Source organism: Ursus maritimus, unplaced genomic scaffold (genome assembly GCF_017311325.1).
Source record: "Ursus maritimus isolate PB19 unplaced genomic scaffold, ASM1731132v1 scaffold_22, whole genome shotgun sequence".
Classification (NCBI taxonomy): Eukaryota; Metazoa; Chordata; class Mammalia; order Carnivora; family Ursidae; genus Ursus; species Ursus maritimus.
In genome coordinates, this window is record NW_024424675.1 from 42385990 (window position 1) to 42413520 (window position 27531).

At 54.5% G+C, this 27531-nt stretch overlaps 1 protein-coding gene across 2 annotated transcripts in view; it reads right to left on the reverse strand.

Moving 5' to 3' along the window:
- Positions 1–27531, reverse strand: part of BMP7 (bone morphogenetic protein 7) — an 84657-nt gene that overhangs the window by 10484 nt on the left and 46642 nt on the right. Inside the window, exons 3-4 of one of the 2 annotated variants that reach the window (XM_040638496.1) lie at positions 15143–15291; positions 1724–1921 (exon numbers count right to left, since the gene is read on the reverse strand). In XM_040638496.1, the coding sequence (XP_040494430.1) occupies positions 1724–1921; positions 15143–15291 (347 nt within the window). The remainder of the gene's footprint in view (positions 1–1723; positions 1922–15142; positions 15292–27531) is intronic. The other variant, XM_040638497.1, reaches the window with a different exon arrangement.

Consider the following 27531-nt stretch of genomic DNA (forward strand, 5'->3'; position numbering starts at 1 on the left):
AGGACCCCAGCTCCTAGAGCCAGCACAGAGGAGGTCTCCACTGCAAATTAAGGGGTTCAGTTGGATTTTCGTTCGGAAGCCTTACAGAGCCTTCCGAGAAGCCTAAAAAAAGAATGGATCCACCAGCCAGCGAAGAAGCCCTCCAGAATCCCTGCACACAAGCTCCAGAGCCGCTGAAGCCCACGGGGTCCGGAAACCCTGCTCTGAAAACTTCACCAAGCACAGCGACCATTCCTTCCTTCGCCTTCAAAAAGGAAAATGAACAGAAATGTAAAAACTGGTTACATGAAGCCAAGTTAGCTGATGACAATATAAGGCTAGTCTGAGGGTGGGGGCCACTTGGCTGCCGTGTGCCCCCCGCGTGCCTCTCCAGGCCGGCCCCGGGGCCCAGGAGCAGGCAGAGCTGATGAGCTCGGCTCAGAGCTTCCGACGTGGCCGGCAGCCTGATTCCTGCTGCAGACCCTGCCCGGCCTGGCAGCCCACCCGGAGCTCGGAGACGGCGCGTGGGCACGTGGAGTAAACCACTCTGCACAGGGGGTCTGCGTCCTGCAGCTGCTGTAACGAACGCTCACAAACACGGCGGCTGCAAACACCACCAGCTTAGTACCTTCCAGCTCCGTAGTGCAGAAGTCCAACACGGGCTAAATTCAAGGTGTCGGTGGGGCCATGTTCCTTCTGGAGGCTCAGGGGGGAAATCCATTCCCTCGTCCCTCCCAGCTTCTAAAAGCCATCTGCCTTCTCGGCTTGTGTGTCATACCCTGCCTCTGTCTTCAAAGCCAGCGACATCATACCTCCCGCCCTTCTCTGGGCTCACACCTCTCTGACCACAGCGAGGAGGGATTCTCCCCCCGTAAGGACCCCTGTGATTACAGCGGGATGCTGGGCCCACCTGGACCAGGCCAGCTTATCTCCCTATTTTAAGGTCAGCTGATTAGCAGCCTGAATTCTATTGGCAGCCTGGGCCCCCTTTGCCACGTAAAGTAACGGATTCACTGGTTCTGGATATGAAGACATGGATATCTGGGGAGCAGAGGGAGCACCCCTCAGATGGCAACACAGCGGGCCATGGTGAGGGGACAGGGCAGGTGGTTTCTTTCAGCCCCAAGCTGGGCCCCTAGGATCTGGGTGGTCATTTCCGCAGTCCGTGGGGAAAATGGTTTGCCACTGAAGTTCATTTATTTGCTTTCTTTTTGGTCTGGAGGAACATCGAGGTGCATCTTTCCAGAGGCGGCCTCAACATGCAGGAGAACGTACGTGGGACAGGTCAGGGTGTGGGCACACGGGCCACAGGCGTCCACAGTGCTGAAGAGGCCGGTCCAGGCCCGCCCAGCCCCCCAAATCATCCCAGCAACCCCAGACCACCAGATGCCAGCAACATCCCATTGCCTGGTGAGCCCGGAGGGAAAAGGACCATGTCCCCCAAGGCTGGCACAAAGGCAGGCCCAAGCGGGGCTCAGCAAATGCCCGGTGAATTGTCAGAAGACCCTTAACAGGATCGCTGGGGGCACCAGCGCTCAGCAGGTGGATGCTTCCTGGCAAAACCAAACAGGCTCAAATCCCAGGGATGCCACTTACTTGCTCTGTGTACTTGGGGTTTGCTTCCTGCTGTGATGGCTCGAGGATCATTTGCTGGGCACAGGAATGGATTTTGAGTCATACCCCTACTGGGGTCGTACTGTGGGTTCCTGGGGTTGGTGCATTGACCCTCCCGCCCCAGGCATACCTGCCACCTTGGCCACCCGCAAGGCTTCCTGGCTCTTGGACGTCTTAGAGCGGTTCTGGCTGCGCTGCTTGCCCCCCGTGGAGCGGGTGCTGCGAATGTGGACCTCCGTGGCCTTGAAGAAGGCCACCATGAAGGGCTGCTTGTTCTGGGGTCCGTGCCGCCCGATCAGGCCCGCCAACTTGGGGTTGATGCTCTGCCCTAGACCGGAAGCAGCCAAATGCACAGAAGATCGATTAGGGGAGAAGCGGTTTGTGGGGAGGGGCTGCGTGGGCGTGATTTCATCTGCGCCTTGCAGTTCTCTCATGCACCTGCTGTCTGTCCATCCAGCAAGTACTTACACAGCATTTACTCTGTGCCAGGTTGTTCCGGAGCTTGGCGTGCATGCAGGGGATGGGGGGTTGGGGGGGCACGCAGGGAGCACAGACCGCCGTAGCTCACGGTGGTATGTGTGCAGGGAGAAAAACGGAGCGGGGCCAGGTAGGAGTGGGGCTGAGGTTTGCAGGGCTCTGGCTACTGGAAGTTCTACTTACATTTCATTGGCTTGGGAGTGACAGGACAGGATTTGGACCCAGGCTGCATAACCGGGACAGAAATGCGTAACCCCCAGTTAGGTCAGAGGGGTCAGAGGCCAATGAACGCGGTGCTTCTGGAGGCCCTGGGCCCATCCGCATCTGGAATTAACTTCACCTGGAGACCCCCAGACGGGCCCAAGTCAGGAAACCCAGCCTCCCGGGGACCAGATCGGCACCAGGGGGTTCGCTTTGGTTTTTTAACAGCTCATGTTTAAAAGAGCAAACGTCCCCCATCCACCACTGTTTTACCTTCACCCCCTTGAATGTTCGGCTTTCCTGCATTCCTTAGCAAGGGTTTCCTCGAGTTCATGCATTTATAATTCGAACGATTCTATAAAAGAAGCCATTAAAGCTGAGCCCCTAGGAATTGTATCTTGCCCCCACCCCCACCTGGAAGGCTTTTAGGGCAAAATAAAAATGCCTCGCCTGAAAACCTGATGCTGTTCCAGATACAGTAAATCCAAGGGCCGCGAGCGGGCCGTGCGGTACCGAGGGAGGGTGTCTGGCTGGCCCACAGCCTCAGCGGAGCAATGAGTGGATGGGGGAAAGAAGAGGAACTTCAAGGGGTTTAAACCCACATCTGCCACTGACCACCTTGTGTGGGCCAAGAGAAGTAACGTTGGATGCTGGGCCCTCAACTGCCTCATCTGTAAAATAGGGATGATGCCATTTGTCTCACCCACACCCGCTTTCCTTGGTACCCAACCCAATTTTCATTTCAGCCTCTGTGCCTTAGTGGACCCCACCCTGACCACAAAGGTGGGCCTGTGGTCTAACGGACAACCACTAATCCTCCAGCTGCAGTGATTGGCTCAAGGACGGGCACAGGACCCAAGGCAACCAATGAATGGAAGAGAGGTACCCTGGAAGTTTCTGGAAAAGAAATGTCCCACTTTAGCATCCAAAAGCAACCTTCTCTTTCCCCAGACAAAACTGAGTGAGGAGGAATGGATGGAGGCGCAGAAGTGGCCACCAGCTAGAGACCACGCACGAGAGGATTACATTTTCAAATGGGGCTGATCTGGTGGAAGGAAGAGAAGAGAGACAGAAGCAGAATCTCTAGTGACGTTGCTGAGCCACTGGATCAAACCAGTCCTGAAGCTCCTTTCTTGCCCCAACCACCAAGATGAACAAACCCCTGTGATTGTTTAGTCTAAGCTGCATGCACGTGTGTCTACAAAAACACATGGTGCAATTCCTCATAATTGGGACGGTACTGTTACTGCTGTTTCATATAAATCTGGCCTTTACGCAATATACCGGGGACATCTTTCCACATCAATGAAACACACTGACCTCATCCCTTGCGGCCAGAGGAGCCTCGCATGTGGAAAGGCCTTTAGCGCATCCTCTCCCACTGACGGACACCGAGGTTGTATGTCCCAGGCTTGAACAACCCCCTGTCATTGATCCATTCGTTCATTCGGCAACTACTGATGAACACCTACTGTGTGCCCAGCTCAGTGCGAGGTGCAGGCACAGCAGTGAGCACAGCAGCCTCCCAACCCCCACCCCCGGGAGGGAGACAAGCTCAGGGATGCAGAAGTTCGTGACCTATGCTGGTGATGGCCATGAAGCAACTAGGACTGGGTTGGGGGCAGGGACAAGGGGGACTGGTCAGGGAAGGCTTCTTAGCCACGGGAGTCCTGGGGGAGGAACGTTCCCCGAGGAAGGAGCGGCAAGTGCCAAGTCCAGGAGACAGGAACACATGCGGTGTGTTTGAAGAACAGGGACGAGGGGAGTGGGGCCGGAAAGAGGGAGGGAGGGGGGCCGGTGATGAGGCTGGGTCACTGGGGGCCTTCGTGGGGGCTCTGGCTCACATTCTAGGTATGACAGCAGCCACAGAGGGTCTGGAGAGGGGGACACGACCAGCTTTCTGTGGTGAGAGGCCCACTCAGGCTGGTGTGGGGGGCAGATGGTATCCAGAAACGAGCTCCCTCCCACCAGGCTCTCCTCTAGACCCCCACACTTTGGGCGGCCTCTCTGGGTCCTGCCCACGTTTTGCTGCCCCCCCACGAGCTCCGCAATTCAGGGCAGGGGGGTCCCCTCCACCCACTGCCCCAGCACAGGACACAGCACGTTCACCAGACAGATGGTGGCAACACGGTGGCTGGTCCCCGGCCCCCGGCACTCAGGCTGTCGGGGGACACTGGAGTTTTGCAGGGCTGTCCCAGGAGCACCCCTCCTCCAGAGTCCTGACAACCACAACTGTGTCCAGGTGGCAAGCCACGGGTTTGCACATGCCCTCCCGATAGCAAGAGCCACTCCTGGACAGACACACAAAGGTAAATCCTTGCAGTCGTTTTTAACTACAAAATGCTACAGGCAATGTGGCATTTTGTCCAGACAGGGGACCAGGCACCTAAATAATTCATTCATCTTTTTACAAATATTCACGGTGCACAGGACAGGGCGTGGCCCTGCTCTGTACCCTGGGGGTTATACCTACAGCCCAGGGAAGGAAGCGCAGAACCAGATAGTGTGATCACATCTGGGAGAGAAGAAATTTAAAGCATGTACCAGCATATGTGAATATGTACACGCATAAAGTTCATCTTTGCTTGGACATCCCCCCAAAAAGGGCTGAGAAGGGTTCTACTGGAGGAGGACATGTGGATTGTCTGGCAGAAGAATTCCATTTCATTTTATGATACCACAGGGTATTGGCTGTACTTGGCACGTGTAAAGGCAAGTATCTGTTTTGATGGGGTGTATCTAAATGTCCCGGGTGAGTATCGCTGGATAGAGAGCCAGGCCACGTGCATCAGGCAGAGGGCTGGAGGCAGGAGAAGCGACTGATCGGGACAGGGAGGGATGAGAAACATAATACTTTAACCATAAGGTCTGTATCTGCAGGGAAGTTGGAAAGGATGTATAGTCTAGCGAAGAGTTAATAGGTTAAAAAAAAAACCCACATGAAGATTTGTCCAAGAACAGGGTTGCCAGACTTTGCAAATAAAAACACAGGATGCCTGGTTGAATTTGAATTTCAGAGAAATGAATAATGTTGGCAGTATGGGGGATATACTTACAGGAAGTAATTATTTGTTGTTTATCTGAAATTCAAATTTAACTGGGTGTCCTGTATTTTAATCTGCCCAGAGGTGCTCCTCAAGTGAGGAGAGAAAGGTCTTCCCAAAGTAGCATTAGATCTGACACCCCTGCTGGCTATAGCAATACGTGATGGATGAGGCATCTGGTCTACCCGGTAGGCAGGTGTGTGGGCTCAGGGCGATGGCTTCACTGCTTTCTTCTTTAGAACACATGGCTTGCCTCTTTGTGGGATGTTTTACTGCTGTTTTTGTTTTGGGTGTTTTTTTTTTATTTTAGTTAAATGAACATCTTGTATACAGATGTGTGAGTCTTCACAAATGTATAGACTGATGTGATCACCACTTCGATCAAGACGCAGAACGGCTCCCGTGCCCTCCCCCAGAACTCCCCTGTGCGGCCTTTTATCTCAGTGCATCGAAACTGGGAATGCCTCTGCTTCCTGGGGACACGTGTCAAGGTCTGGAGACATCTTGGGGTTTTACGACTCAAGGGAGGTGTTTCTCCATCTAGTGGGTAGAGGTCAGGGATGGTGTTAAACATTATACGGTACTCAGGATGACCGCCCCTCCCCCAACAGAGAAAGAGCAAGCCCCACACGTCAACAGTGCCAAGGGAGAGGAACTCTACCTTCTAGACCTGCTCCTGCTCCACTTCCAGCCTCTGGCAACTACTGACGGGTTCTCAGCCCCATAGCTTTGCATTTTCTTGACATTTCACGTATGTGGACTCCCACTGTCTTCTGCTTCATCTTACTTCCATCTGGATGTCTTTGAGATTTGCCTTTGGGGTTGCATGTTCCAGTCGCTCATCTCCCTATTGCTGAGTACTAGTCCACAGTATGGATTTGACCTGGTTGCTGAGTACTGATCCACAGTATGGACTTGACCTGGTTGCTGAGTACTGGTCCACAGTACGGATTTGATCCAGTCGCTGAGTAGTATTCCATGGTATGGATCTGACCCGGCTTGTTGATCCATTCACCTGGTGGAGGACACCTAGGGGCTTCCGGCTCGGATGGTCATGAATATGACAAACATCCACCAACAGGGTTTGCATGAACCTACGTTGTCCTTGCTGTGATGGAAAGCAGAAGCGAAATCCTTTGTGCTGCTCATTTCCCATAGCCTTGGCACATTCCACACGTCCACCTGTTCCTGAATCATCACACTTGCCATTTGAAGAGGCCGGCAAAGCTGTCTGAGCAGGCTCTGCTCCCACTCCAGAGCTGAGTGAAGGCCCAATCCGAGGAGCGCTCAGTGAGGCAAAAGCAGCTCACTGCTGATGCACGCGCCACGCCCAGCCCCTTTGTCCCTGGCCTTCTTCCACATGAGGAGGCTGCCAACAGTCCCGTCCCAGTCGCACATACAGCTCCTTCTAGGACGGCTGCTGCAGGATTCTCAGAGATGTTCTCCTCCCTAAAAAGGCAGGTAAAAGGAAAGAAAATCCTTTATCTAGCCCACCCGCTTCCTTCCTCCATGCTTGAGGATGTGGAGGCCGCCATCTTGTAAAGTGTGACGTGATGAGTCTCAGGACACGACGTGGGGCCAGGAGGGAAAAGATCTTGACTGTTGCTGATTCTGTAACCCAGGGGTTGGCAAACTACAGCCTGTAGGCCAAATCCAGCCTACTGCCTGCTTTTGCAAATAAAGTTTTATTGGAACACCACCTTGCACATTGGTGCACACACGTACCACGTGCTTTCATGTTCTAATGCCACAGTTGAGGAGCCGTGACAGACTACTGACCCACAAGGCCTCGGACATTTACCATCTGCTACTTTATACGAAAACTTTGCTGACCTCTGCTCTAACCAACCCTGGGTCCACACACTTCCAGACCTGTAAAGGAAACCACCGTAACTGCCCGAGATAAGGCACTCTTATTGCCTATTATTTGCACATCAAAGTATCCCTGATGGAGTTGGTTCTATCCATTGTTGGCTCACAATAAAGACGAGGAGCAACTGTTATGAGCGTTTGCTCTGCGCCAGGCGCTGAGCTGCCCCTCAGGTAGGCCTCCCGACCCCACGTTTACAGATGGGGAAGCTGGCTCGAAGCTGTGAAGTCAACCACCAAACCATCGCTGAGTCCAGGTGGATGGAAACACAGGAAGGACGAGATTGCTCAGGCGTGAATGTGGGCAACCAACAGAGCCCCAGACGGTAGGAAGGGCTCCCCAAGGCACGAGGAGGAAGGTCTTCTAAGACGTGAGCTGGGTGGGCGGTGGTGTGGATGCAGGACTCTGGGCGTGGGGCACAGGGATGAGCCAGTGCCTCAGGCCACCGCTGGCGGGTCCTGGAGTGGCATGAGCAGAGCCAGCAGGCCCAGCCTAGGGGAAGCTCCCCAGGAAGAGGCCTGGAGCCCAAATGGGGCACCTCAGGAGAGGAGAGAGCACAGCCCAATCACAGAGAAGGAGACGTCTTGGTTTTCTTGTGGCTCCTTTTCCAGGCCTAGAGCCACTGGATCCCCTGCGGAGGCCCGCAGCAGCAGAATGCTCTTCGCCAATTGTGCAAAACACATGAATTCTAGCCACTTGTCTCCATGGACCCAGGTGCAAGTGACAGGTGAGAATGTAGTTAACACATGTGACATCTGCCTGGCCCCAGTGACCCAATGTTGTCCCAGCCACTGCTGCCCACCCAGCCCGGGAAGGCCCCATCCCAGCCTCCGGGTCATCAAGGCCTCCTCCTGTCTCTCACTCGACTTCTGAACAAACAGGATGTGAAGCAATCGCAAGGGCGAAGGCACCTCGGAGCCAGCTGCGCTGTGGGCGGGATCGCTCGCCAACCGCGGCTTTACGGGGCTTAGTCTCCACAGCTGCCGTGGGCGAATGGCTCACCTCCCGCTCCCGTCCTGGCCGCCGCGGCCAAGCTGGGACAGCAGACGCCCTCGATCCTTTAAATGCCTTGCAATCCCATTCAATCCCATCGGGGATGGTGCCGAAGAGGGGCACGTGCTCTCGCGCCCAAGCAGAGAAGCCTGAGGCTCCCTTTGCGCACAGACATCCCAAACCCATGTGTGTCGGACTTCAGGAAGCAGACACGGGGCGGGCAGGGGGAGAAGGGGCCCCCCTCGTCTGAGAGCAGCAGCAGCCGGAGGCAAGGAGGCCTGAGGTGGCAGATGAGGCCACCAGATTGTCTTTTTGGGTTGGAGAGGTACGGCTTTCTGACGTCGCCCTCCCGAGCCTCCGAGTGACTTCTTCTCTGGACAAGGGAGAGGAGGAGGACCCTACAAACTGGGACAAGAGGCTGAAGTCCTTGTCTTGGAAGCAAATGACCAGGTGTTTCCACGTCTGCAAGGACAGAAGTGTCTCCAGGCCAAAGCAGCGTTTTCGTCTGCCCGTGGCTTTGGGACAGAAGGTGGCAGTGGAAAAACCATGTGTATGGATCTGGAGAGCAGCTGGAAACCCTCCTGAGAATCCCAGAATGTGTCTTGACAGCCTCCTCCCTGACCTTCAGCATACGGTCTCATCACCATCCACCTTCCGACGAGAACGCGGGCGATGTGACAGCAAAATCCTTCGGGGCCTAGCCCCAGTGCCTATAGCAATCCCAGGCTCATCAAATGTTTGTGGAGTGAAGAAACGTGTTTCCAGTGCAGGCGGAGAGGCTCTCGACTGTAGGAAGCTCGTTCTAACAACCAGGTGCTGGGGCAGGAAGAGGCTGGCATCACTCCCCGGCTGGGACACGGGACGCGGGGCCATCCTGTCCGCAGGCACGGTGCCCAGGCCCACTTTTAGGGGTCCATGAAAATGTTTTAATGTCTCTTAAAATCAGAAGACACATAAATTTTTGAGGGTCGCAGAAAATGTTTTCGTTTTTAATCTAGCCAAGATTCTGTTCATCTTTATACCATCGTGGCCATAAAACATCATTTTTACTATTTTTTTTTTAAGGAGGGAGGCGCGCACAAGAGTCAAATGCAGCCCTGGGTCACTTCGGTTGGTCCTGCGGGAAGCCCCCTGTCCTCTGGGTTCTTTCTCAAACCCTTTCCTTCCCAGGCAGGAAGCAGGACACTGTCGGGTCCTGGGCTGTCTGTCGCCAGGGCCCAGCCGTGTACCCGGCAGGCACTCACGGACTACACACTCCCCAAGCCTGGTCCCTGCTGACCACATTCCTATGAAGGCATTCCAGCAAAGAGTGAGGTTAGGGGGCTGGAGTCAGAACCGGCGGCAAAGCCCAGGTCTACCCAGGGAACTGAGTGACTACAGGCAAGTGACTCCCCCTTCTCGGCCTCGGTTTCCTCATCTGCTAATGTGCTGATGCTAACAGCCGCGCTCCCTGGGCAGGTCACCGCGAGCACAAGGCTCGTCGACGGCAACCGTGACGATAATATTGAGTGTGCAGGAGCATGGATGGGGTGCCAGGCCCAGGGCTCAGCATTTCACAGGAATTCACTCCTCTGCCTGACCGTTATCATGCCCGTGGAACAGAAGAAGCGATAAGGCATCAAGAGGCTGGACCCGCTGCCTAACATGACACAGGCTGCCTGAGGGACAGGGACTGGGCCACTGGCTCCAGGGTCCATGTGGGAGCTGCTGGCCTGTCCCTGTTCTGCACGGGAGCCCCGAGCTGGCAGCCTGGCCCGCAGTGAGGGTTGAGCCCTCACCGGCACCGTGGGGACAGCCCCCTTGTCAGCTGGCTAGCCCTCCTCTCTGGGGGAGCCAGAACGAGTCAGCACCCCTCCATTCGTGCCTCCTCCCCTCTCCCACCCAGCCCTGGAGCGGGGAGCACCGCCTGTACGGCTTGGGGGCGGCTGCCTCTCCTCCTGTCTTCTGTACAAAGGGAAAGACAAGCAGACGCCAGCCCTCCTTCCCACAGCGTCCTGTCCTCGGATGAGACAATGCTCCCCAGTTGGCTCCCGATGAGCCACAGGTGCCCGGAGCGTTTATGGGCTTCTCCCCCGCACGGCAGGCTGCTGAACAGCAGCCCAGCTGTGCTGCTCCCAGGGGCACTGACAGGGGGGCGCAGCTGCAGGGACAGGGAACAGACGCTCACTTCCCGGGTGGTCTCAGGAGGGATTTGGAGACCCGGTGGGCTGGAGGCTCATCTCGCACCCAACGTAAAGCTTCTCAAAGAAGATCTGTGACGTCTGTGCCTCGCTAGAACGGAAGAAAGCTCACCCGTGTAACTATCAACATGCCCATTGTAGGGGTGTGAAAACGGAGGCCTCTGAGAGGGGACAGGCTCCATATTCCGGCAGCCACCTAGTGGCTGCAAGATGCTGCTGGGTCTGGACAAGGATTAGACACTGTACCGGGCTTGGTGCCCCTTCTCCTTTCCTCCCAGAGCGGGGGCATGGGTGCCACCGCCCTGGATTCGGCTTGCCCAGGTGCGGTAGGAGGCAGCAGAGCTCACTGAGTTTAGGTTAATGCCAGCAGGAGCTCCCGGGGAGGGACCCGGCTGCTTCTACGGGCAACGCAGCTGCGGTGCACCCGCAAATGGAGCCCGGCTCTGCGGACTCCCCAGCAGGCTCTGCTGGTCTTTCGCGGGTGCAGGCATTTAACACGATGGGGTGCTCAGCCAGAGTATCATCTTATCAGCACATACCCCAAAACACGGGGCAGGACTTCGCCAGCATGTCAGCCCGCGGCCAGGCCCCCAGTTACTCAGGGAGCTCATAAGAAAAGGCAGCTTCCTGGGCCCAATCCTCAGGACTCAGCATCAGTGGGTCTGGGGTGGGGCCTGGGAATCAGTACGTTCAACATGCCCTCCGGGGGATTCTGAGGGACTCCGGGGTCGGAGGGCAAGCAACTACATAGCCAGGAGCCCGTGGTTTCAGAAACGCTGGGCTCACTTGCTTCTCATCTCACTGGCACAAAGATCCCGAAACTCGTACCCCCGGTTAGCCATTGTACACTTTATCCCTCTCCGACGGTCTGAGCGGGTGGTCCTTCCCCGACCCAGGCCACTAGGCCAAACTTGCCTCCTGGGCATGCACAGTGCCTGGACAGAGCAGCCAAATCCCTGGGTGGTGGCACCCGTGTCCAGCTCCAGGCACCCCATCCGGGAGGGGGCAGGAGGGGAGGAGACGGGCCCTGAGTCATGCATACAGCTTCTGATCCTTGCCTGGACCCTGGGCATACGAGCACAAGGCTATCCTCCCCATAGATGGAGCGTGGTTACCAGGTGGCCACCAGAATATGGAGCTGCACACCTGTCAGGGGCCTCCTTTGCCGTGGGGAGCGTACTGGCAGCAGCTGCTCTTTGGCCCCATAGTGGGAATTACAAGAGACTACAGCATCAAGCACGGACTCTGGGCTCCGCTGCTGCCCCAAGTTGAACAATTAAGCTCTTCACTTGCATGAGCTCATCGGATCCTCACCACCACCCTGGAAGGTGGAAACTATTATTAACCCCACTTTCCAGATGAGGGACATGCAGTGACTCACCCTGGATCGTGTGGGTAGAAGCAGTAGAGGTGGGGTTTGAACCTGGTGAGTCTGCTCTCCTGAGCCCAAGCTTTAACCATCAGGCTGTGTCATCTCGATGAGTGCTAAGCCTTACCTGCATTCTGGAGGGAAGCAGAAGCTGGAGGAAGTAAAGGCACAAAGCTCCAGATTTTGGGAGAGAAAGATGATGGCAAGCCTGACACTAGGGGAACTCGGTTGGGTGTCACTTAAGAGAAAAACCAAACGTGGGCCACCCCAAGCCAGAAGGGCAGGCAGGGCAGAGAAGCACAGGTCCCACCAAGGTCAAGTTGGAAGATCTAGACAATATCCACAAGTCCAGCGAAATGGTCACTCTGAAGAAAGGCATCAAATCTACCTTAGCCCCGTTTTTACTTCATCTCCAATATGGTCCTCAGGAGCTTATAAGTAAAAAAGAAGAGCTGAATGACTCTATTGTCAAATAAGTTTAGAATTCCTCTATGCTCTATTCCCCTCAGGAAATTCACAATGGACATTCGTAAAATAAAGGTTCTGATAAGTCCTGCAGAGAAACCTGCTTGGTTTATCCAACCCAGACCTTCTCACACTTAAATGATCATGAATGCTTCCCCTTACCCTGGGACACCCATCAACCCTTCATGGGACACAGTTTGAGAGGTTCTGCCATACAACAAGGATTGCACACTTTGTCTATAAACAATCATCTGAAAATAATAAATCTTTTCAACTTTGTGGACCACAGAGTCTCTGTCACAACTACTTAACTCTGCTGTGATAGCATAAAAGCAGGCCTAGACAATATGTAAATGAGTGAGTGTGGCTGTGTACTAATAAAAGTTTATGGGCACCAAAATGTGAATTTCATATTATTTTACATATCATGAGATCATCTTGTTCTTTTGATATTCCTCCCCCATTTAAAAATGTGAAAACTATTTTCAGCTCACAGGCCACAGAAAAACAGGACGCAGGCTGGATTTGGTCCACCGGGCATATAGTTTGCCAACCCGACAGAGAGCACTCTAGCAGTTCCAGGACCCCCCGCCCCTCCACCTTTAAGTGTCATGGAGAGGGGAAGGAGGAAGGGAGGGAGGTTGAGGGCTCCATCAGTAGAAAGAAGACCAGCCTGGAAACAAGACAAGCATGGTCCTAAACTCTGCCATGCCTCCCACATGGCACATGGCTTCAGGTAAGTCTGACTGAGGGGGCAGCCCCAGACCAAAGGAGTGGCCTCTGATAGGGAAGAAAAGAGGCAAAGCCCAGCAGCAATAAAACAAAAGGTTAGACAATTTAGCTACATCGTCTAAATCCATTTGGTACAATCTGGCATTAACCACAGTAAAAAAGAAAAACGAAAAGCTGGCAAATTATTTGCAGCTCAAATCACAAAGGGCCAGATGTCCTTAGAATATAAAGAAGAAAAAGACCAACGCTCTGTCAGAGCAACGCACAGAGGGAATGAATGCACGGCGCACAGGAGTTAACGGCAGGCAGTGCACCGGAGAAAGGGATCGGCCTCATAGAGCAGAGAGAAAAACAAAGCAAAACTACAAGAGCCCATCTGTCATCTCTCTGATCAGCCAAGATGGACAAGTTTGGGAACGTGTACTGTCAACGAAGGGGAAGGAGGTGCCCTCATGTACCACCGATGGGGGTGGGAATGGACTGCGCCCCAAGGAGGGCAGAATGACAATATCTATCCAAACTACAAACAGACAACGCCCCTTTTGGGAATTTATCCCAGAGCTACACTCAAGTGGACAGCGACGTCTGCACTGAGGTTTCCCCTGCAGCCGTGTTCGTAAGAGCAAAGGACCCGAAAACACCTACACGCTCCTCCCAGGGGGCCTGGATAAGTCACTGTGGGTAATAGGAGCAGTAATAACCACACCAACACCATTAATACCAAAAGCAACAGCCCCGGTTTAGGGCGTGCGTCCTAGGCAATGGGTCTAGACTCAGCCTCTGCTTCTCAACGCACAGCCCAGGACCAGCAGCCTCTGCAGCAGCCTCCCCTCCACTCCAGACCTGTTGAATCAGAATCTGCATTTTAACAAGACACCCAGGGGATTCCTACACACACTAGGGCACTATTTTAAAACTCCTTCTGTCTTAACGCCCCCTGTGGCCCCGTGTGTCGGCGAAGAGGTGGCTCTGGAAGGTTAGGGAAGTGGTTAAAGTCACACGGCGAATGAGTGGCAGAGCTCACGCACTTCACATATACACGAAAACATGACAGTCCCTGAACAAATAGGGCCGCTCGTCCTTGGCTGCAAAGGGCCAACCTTCAGGGTAAGTTGTCGGATGAAGGAAAGCAATGCAGACAACACCGTACGTACTATACCACTACTTGCGGGAGGAAAAGAAATAAAAGCAAAGCAGAATCTACATGTTGTTGCTTAAACCCCCAGAGGACGTCTCCGGAAAGACAGCCAGGAACATGGGGACAGCAGCGGCCTCTGGGACGGAAGCGGGCGCTGAGGCGGCGGCCCCGGGACAGCCGCACTGTGTGCATCTGTAACTTGCCTTCTGAGCCACTGGCCAGTATTACCTATTCTAAAATAAATGTGTTTCTAGTTTGGGGGTTTCTTCCTGAAAGCTGGTGTAAGGAAGAAGCTACCCACCCCAAAGCTATCCACACTTAGTAAGAAACACGCTTTGGGGAAGACGTGGGCGCGAGCAGCCCCGCCCTAGATGCCACTCGCCTCTGTCCACCCCGTCAGAGCAGGTGGATGCCCGGCAGAGAGTGAGTGGGAAGCACGGGGGGACGTAGGCCAACGTGGATTCTCTGAGTATTTGGGACTCAGAACCACATTCGGGGTCACTTGGAAGGGGCTTCATGGCTTCCTTGAACCAGTGCCGCGGTCCTTAATGAGGGGCAGTCTTGCTCTGCAGGGAACATTTGGTCACATCTGGACGCATTTTCGGGATTTCCTACTGGCATCCAGGGGGTAGAGGCCAGGGATCCTGTTAGACATCCTGCCATGCACGGGACACCTGGGATGTGCTATGTCTCCAGGTTGGGGTGCCTGGGTCAGCACGTCTCAGATGGTTACATGTTCAGCCCTCACCTGGAGCTCCAGTTAAAGTGCTGGTTCTAACGTAGCAGGCCTGGGATAGGCCAGAGTCTGCATTTCCAAGAGGATGCCAACCCTGCTGCTGTGGGACCTGACTCTGGGCAAGAATGCCGCCCCCAGCCCAGCGGTGGCCAACTGTAATCATCTCTTGCAAAGGGGGTAGGTGCTACTTTTGCCTGGGATCGAAAGGCTGGACAGGGAGTACTAGTTGGTGGGGCCTCGGGGGCCCTGTTTTGATGGAAGTAAGCATGAGCTTGCTGAGCTCCTCCATGAATCCAGGAGCACAGGCTGCGTCGGAAGCAGTGGGGTGGTGGCCGGAGACTTACCGTCCAAGGTCTCCACGCAGAGCTGCAGGCCCAGGTTGTGCCGTGGGTTGACCACCCAGTGGTTGCTGGTGGCGGTGATGTCAAACACGAGCCAGCCCTCCTCCGAGGCCCAGAGGGTGCGGCTGTCCAGCAGGAACAGGTCTGACTCCCTGCAAGAGAAGAGGAGAGACACAGGCTCCAGGTCAGCAGGTCACGGCTCAGTCACCCTGTCACCAGCCAGCTGCTGCTGGAGAGGAAGACCATGTGGAGTAGGGGAGGCAGGAGGAGGGCCACCGGGCCCCCAAAAGTGGGTGCATCCGAGCAAGAGCCAGGCCTGGAGACACCTGAGTAGCTGTGATGGGAAAAGGGAGTGCGTTAGTGGTGTAAAGATACACATAGGGGACAGGGAGCTGCTCCGAGGCACACTCACCCGTCACACTTGTTAGGGGGCACGCCAACGGGACAAGGTACAGGAAGGCAGGAATTTACAGCCTCTGTGTTGCTGGGAGTCTCAGGGAACAGAAGCCCACATTTGTTAGATTACTCCCCGTGTGCCAGGCACTGGCCCAAGTATTCTACACACATCACCTCATTCACCTCTCATGACCCTACGGCGTAGTGAGAGTATCATCTCCATGGGCCGTGGTGAGACCATGACCTGCCCCAGGTCGTTTAGCCAGGAGGTTACTGAGTTGGGGTGTGAGCTCAGGCAACTGAGCACCGTACAGATGCTCTTCATGTCCATGCCAGGCAACCTCTTCACAAGCCCACCGAGTATTAGGACGTGAACTCCTAGACTGATACTATTAATAGAGATAACCCTTTAATCCTCTCTTCCTCACATTTTGCACTAGCAAAATGGGTAAAACTACAACTGACATTGCAGTGGATGGAAGATGGATGGGTGGGGGGATGGGTGAATGGGTAGCTGGATGGACGGATGGATAGAAGGATGGACGGATGGATGATGGATAGATGGATGGATAAGTGGATGGGTGGCTGGATGGATGGATGGGTGGATGGAAGGATGGACGGACGGATGGATAGATGGATGGGTGGGTGGATGGGTGGCTGGAAGGATGGATGGGTGAATGGGTAGCTGGATGGACGGATGGATAGAAGGATGGACGGATGGATGATGGATAGATGGATGGGTGGGTGGATGGGTGGCTGGAAGGATGGATGGGTGAATGGGTAGCTGGATGGATGGATGGATAGAAGGATGGACGGACAGATGATGGATAGATGGATGGGTGGGTGGATGGGTGGCTGGAAGGATGGATGGGTGAATGGGTAGCTGGATGGACGGATGGATAGAAGGATGGATGGACGGATGATGGATAGATGGATGGGTAAGTGGATGGGTGGCTGGAAGGATGGATGGGTGAATGGGTAGCTGGATGGACGGATGGATAGAAGGATGGACGGACGGATGATGGATAGATGGATGGGTGGGTGGATGGGTGGCTGGAACGATGGATGGGTGAATGGGTAGATGGGTGGGTGGATAGGTTGGTGAATTTTTACTTTCACGGTAGAATTCTAGTATATAAGGTCTCATAACATCTTGTGCAGTTTTACTTATAAACATTCAAAGTCTCAATCTTTTGAGTCCTTCAATAATCAGTTAAACTATTTGAGCCCCCACATTGTGCCAGACGCTGGGGTACCATGGTGAACAATGCCTAACCAGCCCCTGCCCCAGGGCGTTGACAATCCCCGGCATACCTGGAGTGATCTAATTTTCCTGGGAATTAAGGTGAATTTTCTCTGACTCTTGAGCACTTACCACGTGCCAGGCTTGGGGCTGAAATGCCTGACCAGCTTCATGTCAGCCCTGAGTCCTTACGACGACTCTGTGAGGTGCATAATATTATGGTGTAGACCCCAAAACCGAGGCTCAGAAAGGCACCGCTGTTTGCCCGGGGCTGCTGGGGGTCACTGTGTGCTAAGACAGAGCCACGGCAGGATTGAAGTCCAGTGAGACGGCCTATAAGCCCAAGCCGCAGCCCCACAGGAATGCAGTTCTTCTGGACACGACCTTTGCTCAGGTGCGACTATCATCATTTCAGAACCTTTGGCAAATCAAATTTACGGTAATCTAAGCCATTAAGCCATCGGCTGGAGCCAAGGAGCAGACGCCCCCTTCATTGAGGCACGCTTCTCTTACTGGCCCCGTCTCCGATTCTCCTACCAACAATCATCCCGATTCATGGATGACTCCACATTTGTGAGGTCGCCGAACTGTAATTCTGCTGCCTGCCATACACATTGGCATTTACCAGTCACCTTCATGTGCGCAAGACTCGTGAGAAGGCACACGGAAGATAAATCAGTAATTTTAGCCAGTGTCTCAAATTTACTTTAACTCAGAAGCCACTGGAAATGTATGGGGAGAGTCACGGGTCACGCAGAGAGGCATACACAGGGATGGAGAAGCAGCCTTGCATGGAGACAGGAGCCCAGGCAGGTGTGAGGATGCGGGGCTGTCTCACGGGCGCAGCTGTCAAAGGCAGGAACTTGAGTCCTATTTCTCTCTAGGCATTGCTCCATCCCGAAGTCTGAGAGCAGACCCGAGCTGGCTTAGTCAAGGGGGTGCCCAGCCCTTGGCTATGGGAGGGCAGGGCACTCCACAGGGATGGGACAGAATCACTGGGACCACAGGCTAGAAAGAGGGGTTATCTGCATCCATGTCCCCCAAAATCTCACTTCTTACACGGTATTCAACAAAGACCAGAACCTGATGGAGAAAATACCGAATTATATTATGCAACGTGTGTGAATGAACCATGACCGGGGATCTCCTGGCCAATGAAATGCAGCCATGGTACAGGACAGCGCACTGTCCCCTCGGCAGCCAAGCTGAAGCCCCTGCGGAGCTCACTCCCCTCTCCGGTACAGAGATGACAAAGGCAACGATGGGTTTCTAGAGCCACACAGGACGCTGCAGACCCTCACTTGGACCGTCGTGTCCCAACGAAATAATGAGACGGTCTTTCATGACCACGTCGCTTCCACCTCTTCCCAGGCCCCTGAACAGGCAGTTCCAGAACTGATCTGGGGGATGTCCACGCAGATTTTCAACGTACAAGCCGAGCTTCCCGCTGTCGTCATCGTCGGTTTGCCTGGCGGACTCGCCTGGCTGCGGAGCGCCGCCAACATTGTCAATGAACCAGTCAGCTGTTCTCAACAAGTAACAGAGAAGAAACACCTCTCCAAATCCAAGCAGCTCCCCGGCTCACACAAGCTCCCCGGGCCCTCGTAGGAAGCGTCCACACCACAGCACAGAAGTCGCAAACCTGGGTGGTGACTTTGCTGGAAAATGTTATTTGCAGGAAAATGTGACCAGATATCTGGATAAGCCCTTACGGGCAGTAAAACAACAAAGAGTAACTTGGGGCCTTCGAACCGTGAATGCTTTGCCAAACGATACTGAACATTCTTATTACAGGCCGTGACACTGAGCGCCAGATGTTCGCGGCCAGCGTTGACTCATCCCGTGAATCAGCGGGAGCGCGCCGACTCCCCTCCCCCAGGCCAGGGCCTGCGGTCTCTTCCAGGCCTGCTTGGAACCGAGCCGCAGCCGAAGGCCCGGGGGGCAGCAGAGCCCTGGCGAGGCGGGAAGAGCGGGATGCGAACACAGGCTTTGCTTCTGCACCCGAGGTCCGGGCTTGAGGGTGGCCCACAGGAGGACGACAACGGAGAAACGACTCTGCAACCGAGTCTGCAGGGACAGGTGGGGAGAGCGGGCTCTTCTAGGTGTCACCTTGGGCGTCTCATCAGAGCACAGTGGTTCTCACACTGGGGAGGACCTCTGGGACGTGCCATTTACCTTGAACACGTTGGTCTCCCTGACCCAGCCTGGGTGCGAGCAGAGCCAGGAAAGGCTCAAGGTGAAGGTCCCCCGAGAAGCCCGACAGCACTCCCCCACCCTCAGCCCTGCTGGAAATCCGGGTGCTCCCCTCGCGTCTATTCTCTGGAGCCCCCGATGGTTAAGACCATTGTTCCCATTTTACAGATGAAGACAGTGGGCTCCAGAGAAGTGAAGCCAACCGTCCGCACTCAGTGACCTTGTCAGGGACAGAACCGGGCACAGCACTGGAAGTGTGACCCCAGAACTTGAGCACGTGAGCCCTGTCACTTCCTTAACTCGCCTCTCACCAAAGGACAAGAGACTCAGGAGGTGGTTGGATCCTGCGTGATGCATCTTCCTGTCACAACGCTGTGTGGAGCAGAGAAAATACTAGATAGGTGTGAGATCTGGGTGGTGGGGAAAGGAGGAGAATAGGTCGAGCCCGCTGATTCCTGGGCCTCAATTTCCTCTTCTGTAAAATGGGGATAATGCCACCTTCTTCAGCAAGTGGGGAGACCCAAGTGAAGACCAGCTTGGCAGCAAACTCTCCAGGCTCCCTGGGGCATCTCTAGTGACACGAGGCACGTGGGAACCGGTGCATATCCCCTGCTAGATCTGTCTCGGCCCCCCCATTATGTGACTTCCCCAGATCCACAAGTCAATAGACTACCTTTCCCTTCAAAGAATGTTCACTTTGACACCAAAGTTCATCTGACAAGTATAGCAGGATGTTTAGATTGTAGACTTTCTGCCACTAGGGCCACCCACAATTCCTCCCATCTCGGTACCCACATGCAGCTCTCCCATAAATCAGTGGAGTCTGTTCCCCACTTCTGAAGTCTGGGCTGACCTTGCAACTTGATGTGACCAATAGGACCCGGTGGAAGTGAGGCCCAGCAGTTCTGTTTTTGCTCTCCGGGAAGCTAGCCGCGGATCAAGAAATCGGACTGCTGTGCTAGAGAGAGACCATGTGGAAGGGGCATAGGCCATGGGGGAAGAGGGTCGAGAAAAGACAGACAGAGAAGCCAAGCCAGCCCCCAGCTGAGCCCAGCTTCATCAGTGACCACAGCAGACGCTGTAGAAAGTACAAGAACCTTCCAGTTGAGCCCAACCCCAATTCCTGAGCAACAAAATGACTGTTGATTTAGCCACCGTGTTGGGGGTAGTCTGTCCCGCACAGAGACAGAACCCAAACCATGGTAACACCGTTTATTACAGAAAAACTGAAAACCATCTACTAAGAGACACTGGTAAAACATGGTGGCACGTACAAGCTTCCATACAAATCAACACTTCTTAACAAAGGGTATCAAGCGAAAAGGTGTTAGAAAACAGAATGTGCAGCACGTACATTTCTGGAGAAATACAAAATGCTAAAAATGGTGAAAAAAAGAAATGGAAAATTTGAGCCACACAACATGCATTAAGAATTGAAACAGGAATGAAAAGCCTTTCTCACCCCCAATGCCCAAATGGCTTTGTATGGTGTTTTTACCAAAATCACCGAATTATCAACAGACGATTCCTGCTCATACAAATTGGTCAAGAAAATGGGAGAGGACAAGGTGGGAAAAGCTAGTCCGCCATGGACTCGAACAATGGACCAGGCCAACGTGAACAGACATCTCTATAAAGATACATGAATGGCCAGTGAACCCATGAAAGGAAGACCAACATCGTCAATCACCAGGGAAACACAACTCAGAACCACAGTAAGATAGCATTTCGCACCCACCAGGATGGCTAAGGCCAAAACAGACAGTAACAAGTGTTGACGAGGGTGCATAGTAACTAGACCGCTCATACGCTTCTCATGGGAATGGGAAATGGTGCAGGGGCTTTGGACAACAGTCTGGCAGCTTTCCAAAAGGCGAAACACAGAGCTACCATTTGGGGTAATTTTACTATCCAACAGAAAAATAAAAAATAGATCCCTGCAAAATCTTTTTTTTTTTTTTAAGATTTTATTTATTTATTCAACAGAGAGAGAGACAGCCAGCAAGAGAGGGAACACAAGCAGGGGGAGTGGGAGAGGAAGAAGCAGGCTCACAGCAGAAGAGCCTGATGTGGGGCTCGATCCCATCACGCCGGGATCATGCCCTGAGCCGAAGGCAGACGCTTAACCACTGTGCCACCCAGGCGCCCCCCCCCCCCGCAAAATCTTATACACAGATGTTCATGGCAGCATTATTCATGGTAGCCCTGAAAAGTGGAAACAATGCAGATATCCGTCCACTGAGAAATGGATAAACAAAATATGGCAAACCCACACAGCGAGACATTATTTGGCAGTAAGAAGGGATGAGGCGCTAACACCTGCTACTATATGGACGAACTCTGAAATCATTATGTTGAGTAGAAGAAAGCAGGCACAAGACCACATATGGTGTGATTCCATTTACATGAAATGTCCAGAGAGGCAAATTTCCAGAGACAGAGGCTTAGTGGTTGCCAGTGGCTGGGAGGGGGCGAGCGGGGGGAGGGTGGGTGCTAATGGGCACCGGGTTTCCTTTCGGGCTAATGAAATGTGGAAGAGTGGTGATGGTCACATAGCTCAGAATAGACTAAAACCACTGACCTGTACCCTCTACAAGGGTGAACTGTATACTATGTGAATTGTATCTCAATAAAGCTCTATTTTTTTAAAAGGATAAAGCTAACTGAAGCCTAAAATATAGCACATAGAGCCATTATGCTAATAATATGTTGTCCCCTCTGTGTATGTTCACCCATAGCCTCCCAGCTCAGCGGGCACCTTCTGTTTCTGAAAGAAGCAAGATCACCGTGGGATACCCCATTCCCATGCTCTACCCGGTGTGCATTAGGACCCCAGGTGAGGTGGTTGGCCCCGCTCTCAGCCCCCTTCCATGGGTGTGGACGACATGCCCACTCCTCCAGGCTCACAGAGGGGCAGCCGAGCTGGGATGCAAACGTGGCCTCACTTCACCTTCTCCTGCTGCTCCCGATGAAAGCAGCAGCAGCGAGACCCCAAAGGTCAACGGCTCCCTCCTGAAACCCAGGTTGCCCTGAAGCCCTGCTCTCTCTGAGGCATGAACCGTCGGTGACCCCAACATCATGGCACGGAGGGGGGTTAATATTTAACCACCAGCCTGGGAACAGGGTGTTGCTGGGGCCTGTGGCCTCCTCCTACCGGGGACAACCCTGAGAACAGGCTGAAATCTACACCACAGAGAGAAGCAGGAGGACCGCACGCCACCACGAGAGCTGGTTTCCAGCGCCTCACAGCCCACCTCCCCTGGAAAGTTCCACCACGCTGGAAAAGTGGGTATTTTTACATCTCCAACGTGGGAAGGTGGAAAGTCCTTTTTTTGCCCTCTGGCTGCTTAGAAACTATTCAGAGACTGTGATCTCAAGGGCTTCACCACAACCCACTCCCAGAGTGGGATGAGCCTGTGTGGGATGTGGGGTGCCCCCCCCCCCGGACCAGGGCCTCAGGGAGGTCAGCACGCTACACAAACATAGCCCCAGAGAGGGCAGCCCTGGAACTGGCAAACCGGCCAGGTTGGAAGTCTGAGGGTTTCTCTGGACTGCTGCACTCCAGGCAGGAGCAGGGGTCACAGGAAACAGAGACCCCAGCCGCCCCCAGTGCCCCTGCCTCATCACTGCAGAGAGCCCCCATTCTGCAGCCATGTGGGGACAACACCTCCTCCCACCTCCTGTCAGAGGGTGCCAGTGGTCTGGGGTCTTAAGAGCTGAACGGGGCCTTGGAAATCTATTCCTGCTGCTTTCATTTTCAGCTCAGAAGGCCAGACCTTGTGCACCGGCTACCAGTGGCCACATGGGGATAGCCAATTCTGGGCCTCCGTCTCGGGCAGTACGATGGAAAACACTCTTGCTATCCTAGCCTGAGACCCAGCTCGACAGTCCCCCCCACTCCTTGGGGTCCCTCAGACACAGCCACATGGGGATAGCCAATTCTGAGCCTCCGTCCCGGGCAGTACGATGGAAAACACTCTTGCCATCCTAGCCTGAGACCCAGCTTGACAGTCCCCCCCACTCCCCGGGGTCCCTCAGACACAGCCCATCACCTTCAGGGAGCACACGTGGCTGGGGTTTGGAAGGGCCACATCTGGAGGCACCCAGGGTCTCTGCGGGAGACCGGGGTGGCAGCTAGGGGCCCCAGCACCCCAACACTGAGGCCTGGGGAACTCCTGTGCCACCAAGTTAGAGTGGCATTCTCTCACCTGGTGCTCCCTCCTCCAACGGGGTACATTTGGTCACGACCCCCGCTTTATAGACGAGACAGTGGAGGTGCTGATGAGTTAAGAAAGTGTCCTCAGCCAGTGAGCAGCAGGCCCCAGACAGGAAGTGACATGGAGCCACCCTTCCCATTGGACTCCCAGCCAGGAATCCTCCCAGTGGCTAGAGGGCATGGAGAGAATCCAGGAGAATGTGGCTGGCCCCGTGCCAAGTGACCCCCATCAAAGACAGAGAACTGAATTTCAGGTTATGTGGTGGGCAGAATAGCACACACACGCACACCCCGGAAGTCCACATCCTAATCCCCAGAACCTGTGACTTGTCGAGGTGAGGGGGGCTCTGCAGATGTCATCACCAGGTCCCCATAAGGCAAAGAGGCCGACCGGAGACAGAGGTGTGAGGACAGCAAGCAGAGTCACAGAGACGTGACTGCTAGCCAGAGGCCGGGGAATGGGGGTGGCATCTGGAAGCTATAAAAGACAAGACAACAGATTCTCCCCCAGAGCGTCCAGAAGGAGCGCAGCCCTGAGCACCTTCCTAGTAACTCAGTGACGTCCATTGAGAACTTCTGACCTCCGCAGACATAGCATAGCAAACGGGTGAGTCTCAAGCCACTCCGTTTGTGGTCATTTGTCACAGCAGCCGAAGGAAGGAATGGAGTTTCGTTCCTGAAACCAGCCCTGAACACCCCCCCACACACACCGTCTCAGGCACTCCGTGAGGAGGCAGAGACAGAGCTCTGGCCCCAGATGAGCAGAATGCATCACACAGTGAAGGCTGTTAGACCCCGATCCGGGGGCGTGAGGAGAGGAAGGAGTCCTCTGGGGCAGCAGAGGAAGGAAAAGCACTCAAGTGTCTCCTGAGGCAGGTCAGACGGATGGGCAGAGCTAATGCAGCCAGGAGGGTGGAAAGGCATTCCAGCAGAGGGAACAGAGTGTGCAAAGCAAGAGAGAGGCGAGGAGAGTCGGCAGCCATGGGAAGGTTCTGGTCTGAAGAGAACTGGGAAGCTGGGAAGAGTCTCCGGCAGGGTTACCAGCAGACTCCCCTCCGTCACCCCTGCTCTGAACCTCACCTCCACCCTCTGGCTCTCTGGAACACTGCAGGGCTGGGCGCTTTAAAACTCCATATGCTGTGAACTGCTGCGGGGCCTCAAGAACATGCCTCGGAAGACAGAGAGTAAGAGCGAGCGCGGTGGTGACCCCCAAGCTTCCCTGGGCTGACGTGATGTCACGGAGAGGGAGCAGGCATGCTGCTGCTCGGCTCAGGATGAGTCAGGCTGAGAAGCCAGCAGCCCCCGTGCACCTGGAGTCCAACCAGCACGCAAACACCAGGCCCGCAGGGGAGCCGGGAAGGAGATCAAAGGGCCCACAGAGGAAGTCGGGCGTGGTGCGAGGGGAGTGCCCCTCCAGAGCCCCGGACTGGGGAGGACCCAGCCCAGGTCCCCAGCACCCCACCTGGGGCTCCAGGGAATGCCCTGCCCTTCTACCAAGTCACCCAAACAGTCCCTGGCATCCCTGGGACAGGAAGATGAAGTCGGGGAGGTCCGAGGCTTTTTTTAAACACACTTTCTTTAAGACTACGCATATCCAGGAAGGCTAAAATTAAGTCATTTGGGAGGAAGGTGGAAAAATACACAAAGAAGCATGATACCCTCCGCCCCCTGCCAGAGCATGAGTCGCCAGCCCACGGTTTCCCCACCCCAGGACCATCTGTCTGTCTGTCTGTCTCTCTCCCTCCTCCCTTCCTGCCCCTGCCCCTCGCCTGGGCATTCACAGGACAGTCAACAACACTCCTGCCCACAGTCCGGGAGGCCCCATGTTGTCAAAAGTCAGGAAGCAAATCAGCAGCCATTAAGGTCAGGGCCTCAGTTTCCCCTTCTGCAAGAGGAAAGGTTTGGAGTTTACCAAAGTCTTGAAAACTGCCTCCATTAATCGAATACCCAAGAGGGGAAAATGAGAGGGTGAAAAAGGAAAAGGCTCTGTATTCAAATAAAGGTGGAATGCACCTCATCACCGCTCCTTGAGAAATATAATGAGCACTAGCTCTTTAAAGGCTCTGAGAAGTCCTGCTGCAAAGAAATGTCTACTCCAGCTTTGGCATGTAATAAAGAGCCTCTCAAACCTGTGTATACATATGGGTCATGGGGGCAGGAAGTGGATGAGGAGGAGCACAGCAAAAATAGAAGGTTCTCCCCTGTCAGGGATGTAGCAACCGGCAGGAAAAAACCATCAGGAGGTCTGAGTGGAGCCCAGGATCCTCTCTTTGAAGAAGCCCCCAGGTTGGTCCTTGGGTCACACTTAGAGTGGGCAGTGATGTAGGTATTATAACACAAGGCTTTGGGTCTTAGGGTCTTAGGAAAGTTAAATCCCAGTGGAGTGACCCTGGGCAAGCCAACCTCTGTCCTTTAGGTTCTTTTATTTATAAAGTGGGTTAACTATGAGGATTGTTCTCAAAATGGATTAAATGGGATGATACAGCCATGAGGCCAAGCCAGTGCCCAAGGCTCACGGCACCAGGTTGGAGCAGACCTCAAAGTCAATGTGAATCTTCCCCTTCCCCTGCCGCCAGATCTAAACCGCCCCAGCCCCAAAGCAAGGAGCTCACAACCATGTTCGGACCCTCACGCAAGATGCAACGATCTCAGAACAGGCCTGGCTCCATGACACCAGGAGAGCTTGCTGATTCCCACGATACCTGAGAGGCGGGTGCTGTTGTCCCTTTCCACAGGTGGGAGGCTGAGGCTCAGGGAAGCCAGCAGCGCTTCTGGTGGTGGAGGGAGAACTGCACCTGCAGGAACCCCGGGGGGTCCTACTCCCACACTCTCTGACCTGACCTCCCCTGTCCCCAGCAACCTGCGAGGCCTTTCAGAACCTCATATCTCAGTAGATAACGGCCCTGCCTTCAACCCTTTATTAGCTCTTAGAATACAAAGCCCAAACTCCTTAAGATGTTCCCCCTGCCTCCTCGACACCCCGTCACCCCACATTCCTCCTGCCCGGCCCCCACGGCTTCAGCCACCCCTGCCGCCCTTCAGGCTCTCGTCTGTGCGGGACCACAGCCTACCATAGGCCTCCGTGCATGCTGTGGCTGCCATCCGCAACACTGTTCCCCGTCTTTTTATGTCCATCACACCTGTTCCTCCTTCAGCTCCCCCACGGAAGCTTCCAACGACACCCCGAGGGGCACGTTGTCATTAGACATGCTCAGAGCCTCTCCTTTCCAGCGCTCAGGCTGGTGTTTAAATTTGTTTACACAGTTCTTTGGGTTTTCCTCTTTCCCTACCAGATTTTGAGCTCCTAGGCCACAAGAATCAGGCCTGACTGCTGGCCACGGGCATAGCCCCAGCACCTAACACAGTGTGGCACATAGTAGGTCTCAAGTATCTGTTGAGTGAACGTGCTAGTGCCTGCAGAGTACTCCTACCAGCCCAGGGTGGGGTGGGGGGGGGTGGTTCTGGATCATGTTCTGTAGTCTGTGTAAGTTAAAAAGGAAAAGCAAAAAAAAAAATTTTTTTTTTTCAAATGACTCTAGTGTTTTCAGCAACGGATTCACCCCCAGTTTCTGGGGCCTCGGCCCACTGCCCTCCTATCCCGGTGCCCACTGAAGGTGCCTGGTCCCACCCACCAGTCAGTCGCAGGCTCTGCACAGCCCACCCTCCAGGCCTGCCTGTTCCTCGGGGGGCTGCCGGATGACCCAAGCAGAACCCGCACAGGAAGCTGCCGAGGGTGTGGACTTCACCTCCTCTATGCCTGTGCCCTCATCACCTCCAGCACCAGCTCCTTTATCGGTGTGTCCGGGGGAACCAGGAGGACACAGGAAGCCGCAGCTGGGAAGAGAGCCGAGTGCAAATTTACTTTTGGACCTGACTCTTGTTCCCCTTTGCCTCAGGTTCTAGGGTTTGGGGCCCTGAGTTTCTGGAAACTGGAGGCCCTGTCATTCCGTTCAACCAAGGCACAAACCACACCGACCCCAAATGACAAGAGGTGAGCCGCGCTGGTGATGTGAGTCACCGAAAGGCCTCGGGGGCCCCCCCAGAGAAACCAGGCCTGGTGGGGAGCGCTGTGGGGCTTCGGAGGTGGCCCTGGAAACCCTGCGGGCCGGGCGGCTGCGAGCATCTGGCATCGAGGAGGCGGGCGGGCGAGACGCCACGGACGGCAGACTCATCTGAGCCTTTCCTTGGTTGCCCCATTTCCTCCAGCCTCCAGCGTCAGACCGAAATAGAATGAGGCCACTGCTGTCCCTTTCACGCACGCTCAAGGAATAAACAAACCAACACAAACACAGCTTTCAGGCTGGGTCATCTGCCCTACCTTTCTTTCTTTCTTTTTTTTTTTTT